Here is an 18,556-nt window from a genome sequence, read left to right on the forward strand (position 1 = left end):
CCTGCCTTGTGCCCTGTGTTGGCTAGGATTGGCTCCAGCAGACCCTTGTGACCCTGTAGTTAAGATATAGCGGGTTGGATATTGGATGGATAGACGTCCGTGGTGCCGAGCCTTTCAAGGCGCTATACACATGCGCAGCTACATCCACTGGCAAGTCACGTGACTCACAACGGTCAGGCAGTGAGCCAAAAAGAGGGCGTGAACTGGCATCCCTGTGGCCCGCAATGCCACACCGTGACCACTAAGCAACACATACACAAGCTGCGCTTTGTCCAGGTCAGCGTCATGTGGCACGTGCACTTTTTCATTTTATTTATGTATTTATTATTATTGTCATATTTTCATATTAATATTACAGCCTTGAACTCAGGTTACACATGGCAGGCTCACCCCATACCCCCATGTAGGTGGTCATCCCTGTAAATGAGGCTGTAAATTTTAACTCACATTTTTGACACAGCCGCTTGGACCTTAAACCAATCGACACTAAAATCGCCCAAATAGCATGTGCCAGCCTCGGGTCCCATGCCATCTAGGCCTAACCTGCCTGGGTGAAGTCATGCACTTTGAGCTGTGGCTGCGTGTTATGAGGGTCCACATCCGCAAAAGCGGTCCATAAAGGTGCTGTAAATTTATAAAAAAGAAGGAGGGTGGTGACCTCTAGGGGGCAGTCAGTCCACCACTGAACTCCTGCACCCACTCCCTGCCACTCTGGATAGAAAGCCATGGGATTGGGGACAACGCTGAAGCTTCACACCTGAGGTATCCGAGCTGGGAACTGAACCCTGATCAAGACACTGCCGAGTGCCAGGCATATCTAATGTGTCAATAGTTAAAAATATACAGACATTGATGGCAGTAGTGGGTTATTATTCTTATATAGTGCCCTACACATAGCATGAAAGAATAAAAATCAACTTTACTGTAGCAGTGATGCATGGCAGAATTGGGGGTTTATAATGAGGGTCCAGCTAGCAGGACGTTTCCAGGGCAAGGGCACTGGCTCTCTCAGAGACCAGCTGAAGCACTTTGCCCTGCCTTGTGCCATTCAGTGGAGCCCTTGCCCAGATAGCCTCTTGCCAGCTGGGCACACTGTCTCAACAGACAGAAGTAAAGTTGTGACAAGTTGTGACTTTATGACATTCCTATCAGGAGACTTCACAACACTGTGAAGCGGGATGAACCCTGCTGTGCCACCAATGTGCCAGGCCCAGGTCTGGCATCAACAGCCTGTATGGCGCCTCACAGCTGGGACTTTGTTCTGCCAGTGTCAAGGACTAAATGTGTCGCAAAGACATCCGAAGGACCCAGTAGAGATGGCACCATAACATATCAAATAGAGCTGGGCAAAGCGGGTGAAATGGGAAATGACTTTACAAATCGAGAAGACTCAACAGATAACATGAGCAATGTCATTAGAAGGCGAGGGACAAGTGACAAACGTCATCGGTGTCTGGGTACCCGTGACCCTCTGAGGGGCGTCCAGAAGGCTGATGGGTCCTGGCGAGATGTCAACTGTAGCACTGAGTAACGTGCCAACCAGGCGCCACAGGACATGACAGCTGGGACTCAAAGGCAGTCAGCGGTCATCAAAAAGTTGGCATTTTGGCCATCAGCACAGAGAGAAACAATGAGCAGCTGATGTGGTGACAGGAGGAGGAGGAGGAGGACGAATGTCAGGAAGTGCAATATGAAGGTAAAATGGCAGCGTGGGAGAAAGGTAAAGATGTGACAAAGTGTGAGACAGAAACAAATGACAAGCCAATCGAATGTTGATGGCACCTGTAATGGTGAAATGAAATGGACAGGTATGGGGAGCGAGGTGCCCCACCAAAACAGAGGGTCATCTCAGCACTGATGGGAATAAAACAAAGGATTCTGGACATGGATCCCAAGATCATCACCGCCATGTCACACTTGTGTGCCCAAATGGACCTTGACTGGAGCAGTCAATGCAAGGCTCAGTGCCCTTTGCCTTGCGGGCACAAACTGGCCCCAGTGGTGAACACATCTGGGAGTAGCTGGGTATTACACTGATGTGAAAAAAGACAGCCAAGGAAGAAAGTCATGTCCCCCCCAAGAAACAATATGGGGTCAAGGGAACAGGGGGCAACAGCCCTCATGAACACATCCATCACCAGACTAGGAAAGGATCTGACATGGCGAGGTCCGCTGTGCAGTCCTGCTCCTGATGGATCGCCTGGCACGGGTTCAGAGTGCCCCCTGAAATGCCCCGTCCTCACCCTGTCTGGCTGTGGGATCAGGCACGCCTTCCTTCAATTGATATCCGGGAAAGGAGGACAATAAGATTGTGGTAACACTACATGCCAAGGGCTAACCAGGAATCGTCCACATCCTTAATGGAAGAACGATGCCCAGTCCATTCAACGGGCACAGAGGGGACTACAGAGAAGTGAACTGCATGCGAAAGAGAAAAGTGCCAAGCCAAAGGAATCAGTGGGCAGTGGAAGACGCAGACGTGGTGGCCGGCCATGTGCCATGATCTTAGTGTTGAGGACTTTTATATTTTCATATATAGCTTTAAAAATGAATCTGTACAAGGTTCAAAGTTTGAAAACCAGAAGATCTTTGTCTCCAATGGGCATTAAGGAATTGAAAAAGTCCCGTTGGGGAGACGCTGAGACGAGAAGGAAATCTTGTACTGACGATTCAAAAGTCATGTTTGATCTCTAAATAAAATAAAATAAAATAAAAATGAAACCAAACTGCCATTCTGTAGTTCAGTGGCGCCGTGTGGGCAAAGGACGGGCATGGCAAGGGCGGGGCTAACGCTACCGAACACCCGTCAATCATTTCTGAAGGGAAGTAGTTTTGAAGGAGAGGACTGACCGGCACCTCTTTTAGACAACCTCATGTATAGTCGATATGGTGCAAGTTGATTAGCACATCCATTCATCCACCCTTCCGTTTTTAGGGGAAGCTGCAGCCTATCCGAGGAAGCACTGGGCGCACGGCAGCAACGATCGCTGGACTGGGCAGCAGTCCAACAACCGGCAGGGACGCAACTTGGAATTTACAGAGGAAGCGTCGCATGGAGGGGCCCATAAAGAGCATAAAATGTTTTGGTAGCGCAGACTTGGACGTTGCTTTGTCTTCATGCAGGACCCCCTGAACCGGGCTGTGGAGCACATAAGCACGTTGGTACGGGGTCAAAAATACACAAGTGGCAGATCCGTCTCAAAACGACTCGTTACGGTTATGATTGCAGGGTGGGCGCACACACACACACACACACACTCACACTCACACTCCGGGGCCAATAACGCTAATTCACTTAACCTGCATTAACACATACATACAAGTAAGACTTTCATGGACTCTGAACACGGGCATAATAATAATAATAATAATAATAACAATAGGGTAATAATAATAATAATTTATTATTATTAACTATAAAATAATAGTTTATTTTTTCTTTATTTCAGCTCCTCCAGTGCCGCTTTACACCTCAGAGTAAGCGCGCCACCCAAATGTGCGCCAAGAGGCTTTGAGAGCCGAGCGGACGAGCGAGTGACCGTCACGTGGCAGTGCGCCGCACTCGTGATTGGCAGGTGATGCGCACCGATGTCAAGTGCGACAGCGCCGCGCCGCTCGTCTCCTTTCATTTCAGGGGCTCGGGTCGCCAGCTCGAGCAGATGCGATCTGGATAAACGCGTTCAAAGCTGAAGTTGCAGCCTCACACGTCAGACTCGATTTGCCGCTGCCGACGAACTGAACTGACAGACACAGCAGCACGGAGATGAGTCTGACCGCAGACATCCGAACTCGATTATATAGGTCACAACGTACATAGATTAGCATGGGGCCCCTATGCCCATTGGGAACTGCCCAGCATGGTCAGGGGGGCTACCCAGGGTCCCCCATGAAGCTTTGAGCACTGAGTTACGTCAACCTTTGATCCCCCGTGAATGATGTGCTGAAGGTGCCGGCCCACTTCAGGCACTGACCACCTGACCAGGAGATTCTCGCCGCGTCCACAAAGACAACTGAGAGTGCGCGGCTTGCATTGGGGTCTTAACTATAAATAATAATAATAATAATAATAATAATAATAATAATAATAAATCATTACATGAGACTTTACCTGACTTCCCATTGGCGTACGACGTGGACTGATCGTCACTGAGCGGCACTTTCTCGTATTTCCCATGGCCGGTCACTATAAATTTGTACCTCTTGCCAGACGGAGTGCTCTGAAAAAATAAAAAAGTAAAATGTAACAAATAAATAAATAAATGTGCAACACAAAATAACAAGCCCAGATGAGAAGAGTCGTGGGCTTCATCCTTCGGGATCGAGGGGGCAATCGAAGTTAGGGGGTCTTGGACCAGACGTATCGCTAGTTTCAGCAAGTATTAGGGGGTTAGCCAGCCTCCCCACCCCTCCGATATAAAGGGGGGGGGGGTGTTGGGGGGCTGCCCACTGTCATACACGTATGTTGCAGAAGTTCACAAAATCCACTGGATGGGCTGGGGTGGGTGGGCACTCTCTACTAAAGTCCCAGAAGTGCCCTACCAACACCACTGCGTCAGACCCAGTCAGCATGCACCTTAGGTGGGACCCCCAGTAGTTAGTGCTGTGGGGTCACTCAGGTGCCCAGTCTTGGCCATCTCCACACAGAGGACTTCAAGTCGGCATTTTCTGAAGCTGCAGTGGGCACACGCCCTGTGTCCCGTCCAGGTGTGGCATGTGCGTAAAGGTAGCAGCATTAGCTTTAAAATCAAGACTGGCATCTCTGCAGCCTGGAGTTGACTTAATGGGCAGCCATCACCTTCTGAGTCAGGTAGACCTTCCACATCCCAAATCTCAACCACAGTGAAACTGGATGGAGCCCTGGAGGTCTGCAGCAGGACTCTGTTGGTGCCCATTGGAGTCAACTTCACCGACTTTGAGGTCCAGGCTGCATAGATATAAAACTGGAGAATGGAAGCATAGGGACACTAATGTGTGCCCTTCCACAGACTGGCATCCCGTCCAGGGATGGGGTCCCTAAAAATGAACGTGTGCCTTCAGTAAATGGGAGGTGTCTGTTAAATTGTCACAGCTTGGGCGAGTGAGAGTTGGCATATGCCCCACAATGGACTGGCATTCTGACAGATTTTTATTTTAATACCCGGACAAACACGATGAGAGCTCACCTTTGACACGGAGCTGGCTTTAGTGGGAGGAGAGTCGCCTTTCAGCTCCCAGATGTTCTTCTTGCTCAGTACGTCACCAGCCTTTATGTCCTGAATGAGGATGACAGAAAGAACACATCTGATATAGCGCCTTTCAGTCCAAATTTGGTAAAAAAGTTTCCACTGTGCAGCGGTAAAATATTCAAGCCGGTGGGTGGAGCCTCCAGTAGAGCAGACAGCCAATCAGAAACATGAAAAGGACTTTCAGGATGGGCCTTCAGAGTCAGAGGGTCAATGAAGTAAAGCAATATGAGGAGACCCCCGAAGAGCTTCTGTGATGACCCCTAAACTCCTTTATAGTGCCTTGCATGCTCCTTCTTTGGTTTGATACTGACGTGGGCGGTTCAGTCTCCTTAGTTGTGACCACTCAGTTTATAAGGGTCCCAGACAAGCATGGCGCTACACGTGGTGACATCACACAAGCACAGGAGTCACGATGAAGGAGACGACTTACCTTGAAGAACAAGCAGAGTCCAAGAAACAAGGGAAGTAGAAAGGAGAGAACCAAAGGAGCAGACAGGGAGGAGACAGAGAGAAAAAGCAAAAGCTGGAGAGCGCGGCCGTCCTGCTCAAGCTGTCTGTGCCACCCGGCTTGGCTGAGGCAGCTGCTGGGAGAGAGAGAGAGAGAGAGAAAGGTGAGGCGGACCCAGCGGCAGAGACTACCGGCACATGTGTCTGACCACTCGCTGTGGCCGCCTGCCTCTCAACGGGCAGCAATGGGCACAGGGCAGGAATCAGCCCTGGACAGGGGGCTACTCCATCGTAATGCCCACTCGTATACATGCATAAGCACAGGGGGCCAATTTAGAATATCAGTCAGTGAACCTGCACATGGGATGAAATGCCACCAGAAATGGGGAGAACATGCTAACTCCATACGGGTTACAACTGGTGTGCTGGACCTGTGAGGCTAACTACTGCGCCACCAAGCTACCCCCTTCTGATTCTCTTCATTTCTTTACTATTTCCATTAAAGGTGCTGAAACAGACCCACAAATGCTGCCATACAAGAGATTCCCGTCATGGGCAGCTGTGCCTGAATGTTAAAAACTGGCACAACTGTGAGGGGCATCAAGCCGTCCTCATTGGATATGGAGCCTTTGACATCATTATGGGATTTCTGCCTTACTAAGAGGGCGACATGTTGGCACAACAGTCAGCACCACTGCTACGCAGCTCCAGGACTGGGGGTCTGAACGTTGGCCTGGTCACCACCTCCATGGACTCTGCATGTCCTCCTTGTGTCTCTTTGGACTTTCCTCTTGATACTCCGGATGTTCTCCACCATCACAATAGTGCCAGTTGAAGGTTAATTGGCAGCTCGAAATGTGCCCTTGTGTGAGTGTGTGCCCTGCCATGGACTGGCACCCAACCCCGCAACACAATCAGGAGAGGCTGTGCCACCCGTGGCAACTAAACAGGAATAAGTGGATGTGATAAGAGAATGGGGGCAAAATAAAACTCTGGGTTTTGAAAATAACTGTGTGTGTGTGGGGGGGGGGGGGCTTCTAACTTAATTCACAAATAAGAAAATACGCAGTGGCGTTCAGACATAACAATCACACTTTTCTTATGTGGCAGACGACCAGGGACCTAGCCACACCGGGACATCTGGAGCAAGAAAGGACCAGGAGAGGGGCAATATCTCTCCTGGGCGCAAGACGGCAGCCCCCCTGGATTCCATCAGGGGCCACGGATCAGCCCTGTGTGGGGTCCGTGGCCACCACCAGGGGGCGCCTGGATGGTTCCTGAGCCCTGGAGGACAGCACTTCTGCCACACCAGGGAGTGCTGAAGGAAGAACATCACAGAAAACCTGGAGCACATCTGGGGTGGGATACCAGGGGCCGCCTCCCTCCATTCGGGGAGCAGGAGTTGGATGGAGGAAGACGGAGCTTGCGAGAGACGAGTGGAGGCGGCTGAAGAGGAGTGAAAGGACTGGGTTTGTGGATTGTGCACCATATTGTGTGTGGTGTTGTGAATAAACGGGGCGTATTTTCGACATCGTGAGCCTCAGTGTCTGTCTGTGTCCGGGCTATCACACTTCACACTTAATATAGCGCCCTTGCACTGTCGGCGCCCCACAAAGTTGATTTACACACTCATAACAGTTCAGTTTTATACAAGGCTGGTAATGGGAGACTGACACTGCCAATCTGGCCTTTACTGCCCATAACCACCGAGGGGGGCACTCGGCCATCAGTGTAAAGGCTTGGACATCTGACCCTCAGCCACTAGGGGGTGCACTGCCATCGAGATGTAGTCCTGCGCTGTTAGAATAGCTTATAGCCTTGGCCAGCAGGGGGCATGCTTTCATTAAGGTAAAGTCTTTTGCTGTTAGGCCCACTAGCAGGGCAGTCTAGCGCTACAGAGGACAGACTGGCATCTTGGTGCAATTGTGTGCTTTCTTTGCCATAACCATTGCCAGTAGGTGGCACACTTTCATTAAAGCAAATATTGTACTGCAATTGCAGCTTGTAACAATGGTCAGTGGGGGGTGGGGTGGGGTTGCACTGCAATCAATATAAAGCCTGAAAATGTCAGCTACCAGGGGGCACACTTCAATCAAGATGTAATAACATGAATCACCTTGGCCAGTAGAGGGCACACTTCCAATAAGTTCAAGTCTAGTGCTGTAAGGAGACAAGGGGGTACACAGCCATGTGCTTTGAAGGCTTTAACCGCAGCCACTAGAGGGCACACTGCCATCAAGGTACCTTCTTATTCTATAATTAAAGCTTACAGCCTTGGCCACTAGAGGGCACATTTAAAGTAAGATGCAGCCTAGTGTTCTAGATGCCATAACAACAGGGGGCAGACTGCCTTCAAGGTGCACTCTTGCTTTGCAGGCCATAACCACATGCAGTAGGGGGCCCACTGCCACTAGGAGGTGTACACTACCCTCAAGACATAGACTTGTGGTGTAATTATATCTGATGAACTTTCATTAGGGTAAGTTTTTGTGCTGTGATAACTGCTAATCACCTTGGCCACTAGGGGACACACTTCCAATAAGGTAAAGATTTGTGCTGTAAGGCCACTAGGGGGTACTCTTCCATTAAGACACAGCCATTTGCTTTAGACGCTTTCACAACAGCCACTAGGGGGCACACTGCCATCAAAGTGCAGTCTGGTGCTATAATTACCACTTGGCCACTAGGGGGCGCAGTGCCATTTAGATCAGTTTTGTATTGACAAACGTTTTCTACACGTTGGATTTGGGCCCCTAGGTGTTTGTGGCTGTGATGTTCTGTCTTGGTGGTCTATTTTTCTCTTGGCTGCATGCTATCACGTGTCACTAGATGGGTGAGTCCCTTTCACTTAACATCATTTATTTGCTTTTTATTATTTATTAATTAATTAATTATAAATAATAAATAATTATTTATTATTATTTGCTGCCATCTTGAGGATGCAAATCTGAGAAGCGATGAACCTGTGCACGTGTGCAGACTCCAGTGACCCTGAAGCCATGAGGTTAGCTGGCCTCTGATGTCCACCTCCATTGCACATGAGGTGTCTACTGGAACAGAAAAGTCCAAATCTGGCCTTGGTGGACACCCCACACATGAGGGTCTTTCACTAAAGTGGACAACAGAAAGCCAAGCAGCGAGCCAAATCACCGCATGGGATTCCTTCCTCTGCTCTGCTCCTCACTTAATGCTGGTTACAGGTATACAGAAGGAGGAGGAGCTAGTAATGGGTGACCTAAAGAAGGGGTGGGGCTAATGTACATCAGCGTCTAGAAGTGGGAGGGGCCAGTGCACACTGATCCAATAAAAAGTCATGTCTAAATTATGCAAACCTGAATGGGGCGGGGCTGACATACAAAGGGGGAGGGGACTTGTGCACATTGACTAATGAAAGGGGAGATGCTGACATGCATTACCCTAAAAGGGGTGCGTGGCCAGGTCTATAAAATGGGAGGGGCTAAAGTATATTCATTTTTACAAAGGGGGAGTGGCTTGTGAGCAATGACCTTTAGAAGGGGGCCTGATTTACATTTATTCACAGAGGAGGTGGGACTAGTGTTCCAGTGTAAACCGGTGAGTAGAAAAGGCGTGCCTGACCTACAGAAGGGGAGGGGCCAGTAAAACTGATTTACAGATGGGGAGGAGCCAGCCTCTAATCACCTAAATTAAACTGGGAGGAGTTTATGTATATAAAATTATAGATGGGAGGGGCCAACATACACTGAGGTAGTGGCTGGGGGGGGCTGGCATATATAAGCCTATTGTCAGCATAAACTGGCCCCTGATTGGTTAACTGTTACGATGCCCACTGGCACTTACGGCAGGTTTTGACGGGGAGCTCTTGCTGCTGCAGTCAGGATTTCCTTTAACCCACTGAGTGATGAGGTCAGCGACTCCAACTTTCAAACCTTCCATTTCCTAAAATAAGAAAAAGAAAAATAAGGAAAACACCAAAAAGAATAATAAGAGTTTAGATTGTTGAGATGGCGACCCCCAATGCGCTTCCAGATGCCATTCAACAAGGATTAACAACCCCCATTTTATATAGTGCCTTTCTAAGGTGTCCCCCTACTGGTGTGTTCATTGGTCACCCTGTGTCACCAATGGTGGCACCAGCTGGACTAAGAGCTTCACTCCCTGAGCCAGCGGTGGGATTGAACCTGTCTGTGAACATCTGTCTTTATGTAGCGCGTTTCTTCAGTCATGCAGTGGGAGGGCTGGCAGGTGACGAGACTCGCTGAGGGTCACCCACCCAGTGTGTCCTCATTGAACCTGTGACTTTGATCAAATTGAGCAGTCAGTACGTCTGACTGTCCCTCAAGGATGACCAGCCTCCTCCATGATGGTCTCCTTGAGGTCCAGTTGTGCCGAATGCTTTTGATTGCGCTGTACTGACTCTGTGCCCCTTCACTTCTGCACACCAGGATGGTCTCCAAAAGGTGATGGGTGCACCAAGTTCTTCTTTGCTTGCTCAGTGGAGGTGAACAGGAGACTCTCTTGGAGTGTCAGATGTGTGGCCAGCTTGGACACTTGTCATGTTCATTGTGTCCCAAGTGCTTTGACGTGCTCCCTGAGCATTGTCCCCAATTTGGTCATTTCTGTAAGGTGCTCAGCACAAGGCCTGATTGCACCACTAATGTCTCAAGCTTCGACCCCTTCACTGATGCCGACCAGCCCCCTTTCCAAGTAGGTCTGAGATGGTCCTACAGATGGCCACCTTGAATCTCTCTGCATCTCAGGGTGGACATCAATGACTGTTTGGAGTGCAATTTCCACTCACATCCAGTCAAGTGATGCCATACGTGTGCCAGTCTGAGCACCCCAAGTGCCATGTTTCCCAACCCAGCTGCCCACTCTTACCTTACACGGGGTCACTTTGGCACCAGCGTGGCTCCCAGGCTCACTGCCTTCCCACAGGGACTTCATGCTGGACACGGGTTCTGTGCCATGTGGAATGTCCATCAGAGGCTGCTTGACTGGTTTGGCTTCCATCAAGGAGGTCTGGAAGTGCCATGAAAAATAAAGGTGCCCGTCACTTTTAACTGCATATAGTGCCTTTCAAGAGATGACAGAAGACCAGAGTAGTCAAGGACAAAACAAAAGGAGATGACAAAGTGACAAGCAGGGTGGGTTACAGCTTATGACTGGAGGAGGCTGTTGGACGCTTGGCAGACAGGGTGGCACTGCTAAGCTCAAAGGGGTGGACGGGAGGGGACAATTTCATGAAACCTGACTGGCAGCAAAGGAGGACAAGAACTCACATCTTGGCAAACTCACGCTTGTTTGGAAAACTGGAGACATGAGGGGCCTCCCAAGAGGTGGGCGCCATCTGCGTCTCGACCCACTTTGGCTGAGACACACCTGGCTGGATCTTTCCTCACCTTGTGAATGATAAGCTTTTTCATGGCAAACAGAACTTGATGTCACTCTATATAGTGCCTTGCCATAGCTGTCATACAACAACAGCAATGGGGGGGGGGGGGGCAAGTGACTCATGTAGTGACTTCAGAGGGACGACTGACCCCAAAATCTTTATAAACTGCCTTTCATTAGGGAGTGCCATCCCATTGTGCCTTATGGGTACAGTGACATTTCATATAGCTCCTCTCCATAGTGCCTGATGAGTGCCCTGCATGGTCCTCAGGGTCACACAGGGGACTGAATTAATAAACGTGTGACATTATATAGCACCTTTACATAGTCAATACACCCTGTGGCACTTCACAGATAACAGAACAACTGTGTCCACCTTGGTACAACCGACCAGCTGGCATTGCTGACTTCGCCAATGACTTTACTGCATGCAGTTCAGCTCCAGACCACCAGGGGGAGCACCATCCAATGGCTCGGTCACTACAGCTGCCATCGGACTGAAAATCTGGTGCCCCATTGGCACACTTTTTTCTTTGATTGTGTAACTGAAGTTCTCTTGATGTTCGGTGCCCTCATCAAGGGTTCAAGCCTTGTGTTCCTGTGATGCCCTCTTGGGATTGGAAGGAGTTTTCCTTCACGTTTTTCGGTGCTAACTAAAATCAACAAGCACAATGTCAGCAAGTGAAGTGCCAACTTCAGTACAGGCATTGGATGTCTCTATGGCTGTCCAGCTCTTGGTGTGTTTCCTTAAATTTCCTCAAAAGGTCAACCACACCACCCTGACCCTCTTTATCATGTCGGGGCATTGCCTGGCACCATCACGTGCAAAGCTTTAACCAATCCTGGACTATCTGGGCACACTCATGGCAAGACCTGTTATCCCGATAAGGGCTTGTCTGGGAAGTGGGAGGGAAAAAAGAGCAGCAGCAGACACAAGGAGAACATGGCGACTCCACACAGATGATCAACACGGCTTGCTGGCCTGTAAAATGACCAGATGTCAGTGGCGCAGTGGTTGGCATCTGTGCTACTGAGCTCCAAGAACCTGAGTTCAGTTCCTGCCCTTTGTGAAGTGCGCAATCTCTCCATACATCGAGCACCTTAAATTGGCCAGGTAGGACTGAGGGTGGTCTGTGCCCTCCACACCTGTTGGGCTAGGCTCAAGGACCCTAATGCACTTCTGGAATCTCTGAGACAGCTAATGTTGAGATTTTTTTTTTCTGCGTTGCTGTTTTCGCTGACGATGCCACCAGTCATACCAGTCACCCCGCAGATGATGATAAATCATCCACTGAAATCCCCTGACGACACTCCAGTTCGCTTCTTTGACGTTACGCGAACAAGACTTCGAATAAAGGGGTGCAATACCCGAGCGCGGCCACAAGATGGCGCACAAGCGGCGCAGATGCTTCGCTAAAGACGCGGTCGCGCCCGGAGAGCTGCAGGAGACCACCTGAGGTCCTCAAGGTGACGAGCAGAGGGGCTTTCAAAAGACACACATCCTAAAAGGCCGAATTTATTGGTGTGGGGGACGTGCGTGCGCTGCGATTCAAGAAGAAGTTTAATGAGCCGAATAATAAAGAGCGCCGTCGGACTGGGAAGTCGGCCCTTTGAGAAACTCGAGGCGCACCCTCGGCGCAGCTTATCTTCCACTTTTATTATTAGCGGAAATGAGAAAAATGTCACCTTATAATAAAAAAAGCTGTACGCTTAGGGGCGAGCAGACCACTTAAGAAGGCTCCAGTGTTAAACGAGGCTGATGATTCGTTCAAACGAGAATTTAGATGGGGGAGGGGGCTGTTGGGCGTGTTGCTGGGGGGGCGACTGGTCGAGTGGTCTATTTTTAAAGGAGATGCCTTTTAAGGTGGGCACTGTCCCAGAGGCCTTAAGTAATCATTCATTCCAATGAAGCCCACTGAGTCAGACGTTGTATTTGACTAAAGCCTTTAGCCAAAGCGACTTACAGCATTTGAGACTCGATCGGTTATGTTACGATATATACGCAAGTTTGTAAAGCACGGGAAGGTGAAATGACTTGGTCAGGGTGGCACAATTATGGGCAAGATCTGCACCCACAACCGCTCAAAGCTCAAACCACCACACCACGGTCGCTGGCTGGCAGTACCCCCTCCACCTTTCATCGGGTGTTAATTTGTAATATTGGTGCCCCGTAGGTGGGATGGTGTCAGTGCTGGGCAGACACGGACAAAGCGACACATCGGAACTGCGCCACCCGCTTCTTCGCAGCTCGTAAATCCGCAGACCACTCACATCTGTTTCCGAGGATTTTTTTTTTACTGCATTTCCTCTGACACGAAACTCAAACCGTTACGGAGAAAGTTACCGCACAGATGGTACGTTGGATGTTTATTTCGGGCCCACCATCTGATCTCAGTCCTGCCCACCGGGGTCACTCAGTGTGTCGGCTCACGTTTCCTGTACGCCGCTCTGCACCTTCTTCCCGCCAGGGTAAATAAACACGCCCCCCCGTGAGCGGTCCCGCTGCTGATTGGACAGCCTACGGGTCAGTCAGCCACGTGGTCCTGCCATTAATAGTCCTGTCCGTGGCTCCATGAGCTCCACGTCACGTCAGATAAAAACGGGACCTCCAGCATTGCATTTCTTATGTAGGGGTGCATATGGAATACATACATACAAAAATAAAAATAAGTAAATAAAGAAATCGCCCCCAAAATTCAGACAGGGTGCGGCGGAGATACCTCCACGGCGTGAGTGTATTGATCCTTTCTGTCATCGATCTTGGAGATGGGCACGGGGGGCTGCATCTTCTTAACGCTGTTACTGTAAGAAAAAGAAAAGACAAGTTCAGGAATGAGCGGGGGGGTGGGAGGGGGGGGGGCTCAGGAGCTCTCGGGAGTCAATCAGCTGGACGGCCTTGGCCATCGCGAAGTGTCACCGAGCTTGTCGCGTTTGTCATGTATCGATCACCTTGATCGGTGTGATCGTGAAAATAAAAAGGGTCACGTTTACAGTTGAGACTTTCATCCAAAGGGACTTACAAATTATACTGGCGTGAGAATAAACTGCACGTGATGCGTGCTGGACAACGAGGTACAGAGTGGAGCAATAAACTCAATCAGAAACGTACCTGTCATCTATCTATCTATCTATCTATCTATCTATCTATCTATCTATCTATCTATCTATCTATCTATCTATCTATCTATCTATTATATAGTGCCTTTCATTTCTATCTATGTATGTCTAGTGCCTTTCACATCTATCTATCTATTATATAGTGCCTTTCACATCTATCTATCTATCTATCTATCTATCTATCTATCTATCTATCTATCTATCTATCTATCTATCATACAGTGCCTTCTATCTATCTATCTATTATATAGTGCCTTTCACATCTATCTATCTATCTATCTATCTATCTATCTATCTATCTATCTATCTATCTATCTATCTATCTATCTATCTATTATATAGTGCCTTTCATTTCTATCTATGTATGTCTAGTGCCTTTCACATCTATCTATCTATTATATAGTGCCTTTCACATCTATCTATCTATCTATCTATCTATCTATCTATCTATCTATCTATCTATCTATCTATCATACAGTGCCTTCTATCTATCTATCTATTATATAGTGCCTTTCACATCTATCTATCTATCTATCTATCTATCTATCTATCTATCTATCTATCTATCTATCTATCTATCTATCTATTATATAGTGCCTTTCATTTCTATCTATCTATTCTATCTATCTATTATATAGTGCCTTTCATTTCTATCTATATATCTATCTATTATATAGTGCCTTTCACATCAATCTATCTATCTATCTATCTATCTATCTATCTATCTATCTATCTATCTATCTATCTATCTATCTATCTATCTATCTATCTATAATATATAGTGCCTTTCATTTCTATCTATCTATCTGTCTAGTGCCTTTCACATCTATCTATCTATTATATAGTGCCTTTCATTTCTATCTATATATCTATCTATTATATAGTGCCTTTCACATCTATCTATCTATCTATCTATCTATCTATCTATCTATCTATCTATCTATCTATCTATCTATCTATCTTATACAGTGCCTTTCACATCTATCTATCTATCATATGGTACCTTCTGTCTGTCTATCTATCTATCTAATAGTGCCTTTCACTTCTATATATATACTATTTGAGATTTATTGCTAATGTAAAGTGCCCTATAAATAAAATGCATTATTATTATTATTATTATTATTATTATTATTATTATTATATACTTTTTTTTCATTTATTCATTCACCAGCCTCTCCTGAAAGTGGCACACCTGCAGTGGCTGGCACAGGACACAGCATCACGCAATGCACTAACCCATCTCTACAGCCCGTAGTCTCCACCCTGGAGCTCCAAACAGGAGGTGTTGACTCCACTGAGTGCCAATACGAGGCTCTGCCCGGTGGCATCGTTGTTAAGATTCGGCCTGGGGGTGGGGGCTCACCTGACTCCATTAATGACAAGTGCCCGTTAAGTGAACGCCCAGTACTTGGAGGGTTGTGAGATGTGTTCATATTCCATCCAGCAGATGGCAGCCATGGCCTGTTATTCCCGAGCCCGGTCAGCTGATGTTCAGAAGACAAAGCAGTTCCTTTGTGTGTTTATCCACTCGGTGTGCCAATGATGACATTTCTCTTTATTTCACTCGTAATGGTAGAGCTGACGTTGCTCATTTGTTCATCATCACTCCTCACTGGCCCACAATGCAGCGGTTGCTCTTGTTATATTCTAACATGTGGCGTCTGTCTTGGCCCCATCCTGCCCTCGTCTGTGTGTGTGGCACCGTCTCAGTCACAGCAAGTCGCGTCCCCTGCTCCTTGATATAGAAGCGGGTAAGTGATGTGATGTATGAGGAGAAAAGTGAAATAAAATAAAAGTGACTTCTGTAGAACTGTATGATGAATGGCCACATGATGAACAGTGGGGATGAATTGTTAGGGGGGGTCACAACAGCGGCCCCCCTCAACACTGGTGACGGGTCAGCTGCTGGTTGGGGATGTCACATTTCTTTAGCATAACATTCGTGAAATGATGGAGAGGAAAAGAAAGGTGGTGGCTGCGTCCGACCTCGAAGTGGAGCATGAGATGGTGGCCCTTTGCCGTTAAATGACAATGACAGTGAAATGACGAGTCACCAGAATGCGCGGACGGACTGAAGGAGTCGTTGGTTCACTGCGTTTGCTTGCACCATTCATTTCCTCTTCCTTTCGTTTCCAGATAAGCGACTTTTCTGTTTTGCGGTTTTATGGTCAGTTTATCTCGAGCAGCAGCAGGCGTGTGGATGGGGGGGGCACACATGGACTGGGCTGGCACCCCACCCTGCTGTTTGCATCGGGGTCCGCTCTGATGAAGAATCTACCAAGCACACGAGTAGAAGTGACCTGTCAGTGTGCTGTGACGCATCTCGGGGGCTCAAGAGGACACCAAAGTGTGCCGACAGCAGCCTGACCCTCTGCTTCGATGGGGGGCCGCAACATCTTTGGAAGATCAGCTGGAATCTTTCATGTTGCACTTTTCGGTTTGGAGGGGAATTTTTGATTCTCCGCTTATTTTGGATTTGGACAGCAGGCACTTCTGTGACCGGGGGGACACACTCTGGGTGCACAGCGTGACAGGAAGGGCCAATCAAATGTTGGAGTATCCGTGTGCCAAAAGGACCAAGGGGGACCCCACAGCTCAGTGTGACGATGGAATGAGCCTGATGGCAATATCAAGAGTGACGAATCTATTGTGTCATCCAGGTGGGCACCCACTTGGTAATTTTGTGAGTGGCGTGCACCCAGGATGCCCTGGTGGTAGATGTGCCCGTCTGCACAGTGATTAGCACGGTGGACCCCCACGCCTACCGATTACCTGCTTTCATGGATGTTTTGAACCCACCTTTTCTTCAGGGACCGATTTAGGGACTCTGTCCGTTCAGTAATCTAAAATAAAAGAAGGAAATCTTCAAAAACGAGAAGAACCCCATCATAAAACTTCATTGGCGCTGCCCCTCATTTTAACGCTAAATCATCCTGATTCGCCCACCCAGCCTCACACTCACACTCACCGTGTAGGTGGTCTCGGCTGTCACCCTCTCGTCCACCTCACTCTGAAATGACAAAAGAAGCAACGCTCAGACATACCCCGCACATCAGCGTCACACGGGATCAGGTTGGTAACACAATGATGTGCCCACATTGGCCCTCTTACCCCCGAGGTTGGCATTTCTACATCAGTCTTCATGTCCTTGACGGTCCTGTGATACGTGAGCCCACTTTCCCCTTCCAGCCCAATGGGTGGTCCTGACAGTTAAGTGGGCGAGTTTTTGAAGGTTTTTTTATTTTTAATTTGCCAGATGATTTTAAATGGTGGGCAGACTGGGCGCAGGGCGACAGTTTAACAGCGTTTGGGACCTTTGGTATTGGAGGGTCCATCGTTTTCAGATTTTTTAATGTTTTCTTCATTTAGCCCTTAGGCCGATGTGTGAGGCTCCTTACAAATGTACGCGTTTTTAGTGCTTGTGCCCGTCTCAGATTGGGTTCTTGTGCCATGGCAGCCTGGCAGGAGAGGGTTGTGCTCTGGCCATTTTCTTTTCATTGTATTCAGCTACTTTGTTTTGTCTTTTAAATGTTTTTTCATTTATGCTTATGAGTGGTTTTGCTTTCTTCCTCTTTGTATTCTATTTTTACAGAGCGTTGCCCAGCGTCATCGTTATATTAATTATGTCGTGATTAATTCTTTGCCCTCCGCATGTTGTACCTAAGGGGGCGGGGCCTCCTAGCACCAGGCCTAGGGACCGTCCACTTCACTCAGAAGCGGCCATTAAGTTTGTTACGAGACACGAGGGGCGCCTGAGGACAGCTGGGAGTCACCAGGCCAGGGACAGAAAAGTGTCACCTGAACACAAGTAGCCAGGCGGCCCAAAGTCAAAGAGCGAGGTGTGAATAGGAAGTCACGGGTTCAATAAAGTAATGGTAGGGCCTACTCGAGAAGTGAATTTATCAATAATTATTACTCATATTTTGATGTATTTTCTGCTATTTTTGGTGACCATGTACGTTTCATTTTTTTTTTTTTTTTAACGTGAGCATCCATTCCATGTATATTGTGGGTGGAGCCCCGGGAGGCGGTGTCAACCTCACATCACCGCAGCTGACTCCGCCCCCTGTGTTTATCGGACATATCGCCGTTTTCTTTTCTATTTCTGGTTGCTCTTTTATTTGTTTTAAAGATTACAGTTCTGGAGTTGAGCTTTGAGACGCGTCTGTTGTGCCCCACTTTTTTAATTTGTTCAAATGAATCCTTAATTTTCAAAGATGCCTTGTGAGCCCTTTCTGGGCCTGAGCCTGGGGTTTGCACTCCTCCTCCCTCTTGTGGGGCTTTGGGACTTTTCCTTTTCTATTCCTCGTATTTTTCTTCTCCCCAGAAGCCTAATGGATTTATGGCGTCTTATGGCACATGGCTGGCACTAAAGGGGCAGTGAGGGTCGA

General features: G+C 48.2%; 1 protein-coding gene across 4 annotated transcripts in view; it reads right to left on the bottom strand.

Annotated features, from left to right (window-relative positions):
* The window catches only part of lsp1a (lymphocyte specific protein 1 a), a 99,385-nt gene that overhangs the window by 10,873 nt on the left and 69,956 nt on the right, over positions 1-18,556 (bottom strand). For 2 of the 4 annotated variants that reach the window (XM_028796132.2, XM_028796133.2), the window contains exons 7-13: positions 17,134-17,175; positions 16,965-17,008; positions 13,766-13,847; positions 10,533-10,673; positions 9,492-9,590; positions 5,163-5,252; positions 4,109-4,217 (exon numbers count right to left, since the gene is read on the bottom strand). In XM_028796132.2, coding sequence (XP_028651965.2) covers positions 4,109-4,217; positions 5,163-5,252; positions 9,492-9,590; positions 10,533-10,673; positions 13,766-13,847; positions 16,965-17,008; positions 17,134-17,175 — 607 coding nt within the window. Of the gene's footprint in view, positions 1-4,108; positions 4,218-5,162; positions 5,253-5,710; positions 5,810-9,491; positions 9,591-10,532; positions 10,674-13,765; positions 13,848-16,964; positions 17,009-17,133; positions 17,176-18,556 lie in introns of those variants that run through there. The other 2 variants (XM_051923477.1, XM_051923476.1) reach the window with 2 other exon arrangements.

The sequence above is a fragment of the Erpetoichthys calabaricus genome, chromosome 2, assembly GCF_900747795.2.
Source record: "Erpetoichthys calabaricus chromosome 2, fErpCal1.3, whole genome shotgun sequence".
In the NCBI taxonomy this organism is placed as follows: domain Eukaryota; kingdom Metazoa; phylum Chordata; class Cladistia; order Polypteriformes; family Polypteridae; genus Erpetoichthys; species Erpetoichthys calabaricus.